The 5,491-nt window shown below is 37.4% G+C and overlaps 1 protein-coding gene across 4 annotated transcripts; it reads left to right on the top strand.

Annotated features, from left to right (window-relative positions):
- Positions 1 to 219: 219 nt before the first annotated feature.
- LOC111396734 (transcription factor TGA3-like) lies at positions 220 to 4,223 on the top strand. 4 transcript variants are annotated; one of them, XM_023023221.1, is made up of 8 exons: positions 220 to 338; positions 488 to 562; positions 645 to 704; positions 798 to 875; positions 955 to 1,009; positions 1,205 to 1,476; positions 1,797 to 2,024; positions 2,819 to 4,223. In XM_023023221.1, exons 1-8 carry the CDS (start codon positions 294 to 296, stop codon positions 2,972 to 2,974), a joined length of 969 nt encoding a protein of 322 aa, XP_022878989.1. In that variant the 5' UTR covers positions 220 to 293; the 3' UTR covers positions 2,975 to 4,223. The 4 variants fall into 4 exon arrangements, with proteins under 4 accessions (XP_022878989.1, XP_022878990.1, XP_022878988.1 ...); XM_023023222.1 differs by having other exon boundaries at positions 221 to 338; positions 488 to 559; XM_023023220.1 differs by having other exon boundaries at positions 225 to 403; positions 488 to 559.
- Positions 4,224 to 5,491: the final 1,268 nt, after the last annotated feature.

Here is a 5,491-nt window from a genome sequence, read left to right as displayed (position 1 = left end):
ATAATAAATGGGATATTATATAAAAGTGATGACATGTCCAATGAGTGTAGCTTACCAAAAGCAGTCATTTTCTTTACCATTTTATATTCAGGACCATCAGTTTTTGTGGTCTTATACTCTAGGCCATTGGGTTATCTTTGCCTACAAGCGCTGTGTAGGATCTAATCTAATCAAGATTATAATGAGAGACTCTGATTGAGAATTTAGCAATTTCTTTTTCCTTTTTGTTCACCAGGTCATTGATATGATTACTCCAACAACTCAATTTACCTCCTCAAGCACGATTGGTGTACATGAACCAATCCACCAAATTAGCATGTGGGACGACACATTTGGAGGTACCATTAATCCCAATACAGATTTGTGTATGATCACACAGGCGGATGCAAAGCTAGCTGACATGGTGAAGTGTCTTCAGTCCTTCGGATTCTAAACTTTAGGATTGACGTTATTCTCTTACAGGATTTTCTCGTATTTTATTACACAGTGTGAGTATGCTTCTGATAGATCTCTGGAAGCATCTGGCGATAACCAAACAGCAAAGAGTATTAGCGATAAGGTGGTACGAGTCTAGATGTTGAAAATCTGAAGTTCTTGAATAATAAAGATCTATAATGAATCTTCAATTGGCTATTGAATCACAGGTACAAAGACGTTTGGCACAAAATCGCGAAGCTGCTAGGAAAAGCCGTTTGCGAAAGAAGGTACAGAGAAGCTCCAGCCCGTGATACTTTTTTCTTATTACAGCGTGTTTAGAATTTTTCATTTTGATTTCTTACTAATCTATTCTTTTACAGGAGTATGTAAAGCAACTGGAATCAAGCCGTTTGAAGCTGGCACAACTTGAGCTAGAACTTGAAAGAGCTAGGCATCAGGTTAGATGGATTGTGTATCAGCTTCACGTGCATTGCAATTTGTTCATAATCCGACATGTCAGTCAATAACTAATTGCAGGGCTCGTTTATCGGGGGCGCAACTGCTAATGTGGGATGTGGAAGTGTAAATTCTGGTACGTCTAATTTGTTTGGCATGACATAAAAGCATGTAAGAGAGACGTTCAAGGCCCCGTTATCACCATGATATGTATAGGCTTATACAATTCGTCAAGTTTTCAGTGTTTTCATATTGATTCTTTGTGTGCCCATCCCTGTGGTGAACTTGAGGTTGCTTTACCTTGGATTACAGTCCTGGGATGAATGTGCAGGAATTGCTGTGTTTGAGATGGAATATGGGCATTGGATGGAAGTGCAACAAAGGAAAAATTCTGAGATTAGAAATGTTTTGCAGTCTCCATTGGGTGATGTGGAACTCCGTCCACTGGTAGAGGATGTAGTAGAACACTATTGCAATCTCTTTCGCATGAAAAAAGATGCCGCCAGAGCTGATTCCTTCTACTTAGTCTTCGGCTTGTGGAGAACACCAGTCGAGCAGTTTTTCCTTTGGATTGGAGGATTCCAACCATCAGAGCTTATCAATGTAAGCTTTGATATGAAATCTTCCTACCTGTAGTTATCTAAATAACACTTAAACATCAACAAATGTACAAAGTCAATCTCATCATACAGTAGGGGTGTCCATGGGCCGAGCAAGAGCTGGCTCGCTTCACCAAATGTGGATTCAGCTCGCGAGCCGTGGCTCACCAATTTTCTTTTTATTTTTTTACTGTATATTTCATTACACTAGTGGTGCAAGTCAGTCGTCCCACTTAACACCCCTCTCATAGAGAGACTTTAGACCTCATATAAATCCAAAAAGTTTCGCTTAAATTGTTTGGGAAAAAATATTTTGCTTAATAGGTTGTGCTGCCTCAACTTGAGGACTTGACAGAAGAGCAAAAGGCAGAAGTCTGTAAACTGCGACATTCTTGTCAACAAGCGGAGGAGGCTCTTTCACAGGGAATCGATAAGCTTCGAGAGACTCTAGCACAGAGCATAACAACTCTGGCGGGTGGAGCAGGAAGTTACAGTTCTCAGGTGGTTTCTACTATGGAGAAGTTGAAATCACTGGAAAGCTTTGTACAACAGGTACTATTTTACTTTTTATTGTCAAGTGCTATTAGCCACTCCAACTTCCGTGATGCTTCATAACCTTCGAGCTCTGTTCAGTTCTTATAAGACATCGATTTGGAAAGTTTATACCTAGAGCTTGTTTGAGAGTGATTTTTTCCCCCAAAAAAAATTGATTTTTTAACCGTTATTTCATTATTCCAGCTGTCATATTTGATTTCTTCTATTACAGGTGGACCTCATTTTTCTCCTAACGGTCAAAAAATCAATTCTTTAAATCACTCCCAAACAGGCTCTTAATATATTTCTTGATTGGAATGATTGTTGGTTTTCATAATTTTTAATCAGAAAGCAAGACAATGTGGCCATCTTTGTCGTAGGACAGATGTGTGTGCTAACGAAGAACTTGATTTTGGAGCTTGGCTGTGTAATAACCAGCAGTGCATTTAGTGAAAAGATGGTTTGGGCAAAAACTTTTAAACTGCTTCCTTACATTGATTTTTGAAATACTAATAACGTTATATATTGTTGTTTGAATTGTCACGTTTGGTTCTGATAAGAAAATAAACTTTAATGATACATTTCATACTGAGTTATCACATTTAGCTTCCTAACGCATAGCTAACGATTTAGCATAGCCCCGATGGGCTTCTGCATTTTTTGGGTTTTACAGCCCGACCCACCCCATTTTACGTCTCTAGTTTTATTGCTTCTGGGCCCGACCCATCCCATTTTACGTCTCTAGTTTTATTGCTTCTGGGGCATGTAAACATGTTAACCTATGTGCTTCCAATTGCTTGATTTCACCACAGGCAGATCATCTTCGGGAGCAAACTCTGAGACGAATGTCCATCATTCTAAATACACGCCAAGCAGCAAAGGGGATGCTCGCTTTTGGGGAGTATTTTCAATGTCTGCGAGATCTTGGTTCGCTGTGGGCTGCTAGTCCTCGGAATTTCTCTATCTAGCATAAGATACAACCTACCATTGATAGTAATTTATTCTAGTTGCCACAAATAATGCCAGAGTTGCTATGTTGTCATAATTTTGCTTACATAATTAATTAATTATCAGTAATTGTACTGTGGACATGGCTTATTACGTATGAATCTTGTATATATAAACTACAATTGAGTCCAATGTTTTACTTAAGCTAGCTGTTAGAAAAGTTCTACCAACTCCATTCCTTCGTCAAGGAAAAACTCATCAGTCTTGTTGCAAGCAAAATCTTTGGATTTTCAGATGATGAAAGTTGAAAGGAAGCTCCTTTTTAACAGATGAGATAACGGCAAAAACTATAGAGGAGGCAGAAAAAGATTATCAAGAACTGGAATCTGCAGTCCCGTCGAGAGTTGGTAAACAGTTCAGTATTGATCGTTCATCAGTTGAAAAACCTTATCAAAACGCTTAAGCTTCTACACGAGGCAATTCAACATGGTATAAGATCATTCGATGTCCTCTATTCGAGTTTTGCTGATGGGACAATTTGAAGAATAAGATAAATATGTCTTTAGCACTCAGCGTTTAGACGAGATGGAAGCTCTTGAAGTTGAATCCCTTTGCATTCTGGTAACAGCATCAAGTGTTGCAACCGCAGCCCACAAATATTGACTGGAAAGACAAAGGTATATGTAAAATGTGGTTCTAAAACCCCTTTTTGGAAGTGAAAAATCGTTCCAATCAAATGCCCACTTGGCAAGTTGTTATTGGTCACTTAAGTTGCACCCAGATTTGTGCTCTCTCTTTGGTGATCTGAAGTGTAATGGATCTCATGTTTTACTTGGTTGACTCGAGGGCTCATTTTGGTGGGCATATGAGTTGATGAAAAGTTGATCATCATGTGGCCTTTCTCTCTCTAATTTCACGAGGGTTTTCTCTCTTTAATTTTGCAATCTTTTTCTTCGGTTGAAATAGTCTTTCATTCGGTCCATAGATTAGAATTAGAGTTGTATATTGGGTTCACTGCTTTAGTGTTTTAGGCTTCCATTTGAGCTAATGAAGTTTTCTGCTGATTCTTGTATAGTATAGGTTGGTTTCGGAGATCCTTTGGATCGATGACCGTGCGTAGTCTGAGTCTTGATTGTATTGATATTAAATTCTCTCTCGAATGGTTCTTTGCACATATTGACGAACCCTTTTTATCTCTGAGCCCCCCAGATTAGGTTTGGCCGAACTGAGTGAACAATTTTAGTGTTATTTATATTTTAGCATTATGTTTGTGTTGGTTTTGATTTCTACTATTTATGTTCGACTGGGTGAAAATTCCCAACAAATCTAGTATCAGAGCCTCATAAGGCGTGGTTAAGACATGTGAAATTTAATTTGAATTTTTGTCGTATTGATGCGTTTTTTATCTGTGCAGTACCAATAACTTGAACTGAACAGAGGTTCTTGGAGGCTAGGGTATGGGGTCTGATTTTGAAATCAACATGGAGTTTGGTTGAAACTGTTATACACAGTATTTGGTGAGATTGTTCCAATACAAATTTATAGAAATTGATTTGCATGCTTGAATTGTCGATATATGAATCTTTTGATACTATGATCTGATTTAATCGAGAATTCGATAAATTGTTTGGTTGTAATAGGAGCACATTTAGGGTTTCAACTTCTTTAACTTGACTAAGTGGTACCATCTTTGAAAAATCTGAAATCAACTCTTCTTGTTGCTATTGCAATCTGTGCACATTATATTACTATTGTTTTTCATTCTGAGATCAGCTTACTTGTCATTAATTGCAAAACCTGTTTCTCAAAACCTTTTCTACTACTTAAGTGATTCTCAAATTTATAATCACTTATGTCCACGAGTAATAACCACCCTTTTACAGAACTTAAGTGATTTGAAGGCCAAATTATCATAATTCGATGGAAATGAGGATTACTCCATCTGGAAGCAATAAATAAGGGCCATATTGGTCCAACAAAGAGTTGTCAAAACCCTGAATGTTCCTTAAATTTTTCTGCTAAATTGAAAGCTAAGCCTGACGAAATTCTAGAAATGAATGAAATGACATATAATTCTATCGTATTACACTTATCTAATAACATAGTATGACAAGTAGATTGATACTAAAACTCCTAAAGCCTTATGGACTGCATCGGATGTTTTGTTTCTGACTAAGACATTGACTAATAAAATCCACCACCTAGAGAAACTTTTTTGTTTCAAAATGGATACTGGGAAAGACTTGGAAGCTAATTTGAGTAATTTTCGCATCCTAGTTAAAAGCTTTGCTCATAATGACAAAAAATTTGAGGATGAGGACCTTGCGGTAATCATTTTTAATTCATTACCTGATTCTTCTAAGGATATCAAGAATGTGATAAAATACTCAAAAGATAACCTAACACAAACAATTGTCACTAGTGCTCTAAGATCTCGAGAATTGGAGGTCAAGAGAAAATCTAGGATAAGATCAAGAGAGGAGAATATGTTTGTAAAAGAAAGAGCTGAGAAGAAGGAAAATAACTTCAACAACAGA

The sequence above is a fragment of the Olea europaea genome, chromosome 7 (assembly GCF_002742605.1).
Source record: "Olea europaea var. sylvestris chromosome 7, O_europaea_v1, whole genome shotgun sequence".
NCBI classification, from domain to species: domain Eukaryota; kingdom Viridiplantae; phylum Streptophyta; class Magnoliopsida; order Lamiales; family Oleaceae; genus Olea; species Olea europaea.
The sequence above is the reverse complement of the archived record's forward strand: the minus strand, read 5'-3'. Positions and strand labels throughout refer to the sequence as shown.

Coding starts and splice junctions, on each gene's coding strand:
- LOC111396734 (XM_023023219.1), top strand. CDS start 245: ATGATTACTCCAACAACTCAATTTACCTCCTCAAGCACGATTGGTGTA. Junction 876..954: donor TTGAAAGAGCTAGGCATCAG/GTTAGATGGATT, acceptor AACTAATTGCAG/GGCTCGTTTATCGGGGGCGC. Junction 1,010..1,204: donor ATGTGGAAGTGTAAATTCTG/GTACGTCTAATT, acceptor ATGAATGTGCAG/GAATTGCTGTGTTTGAGATG.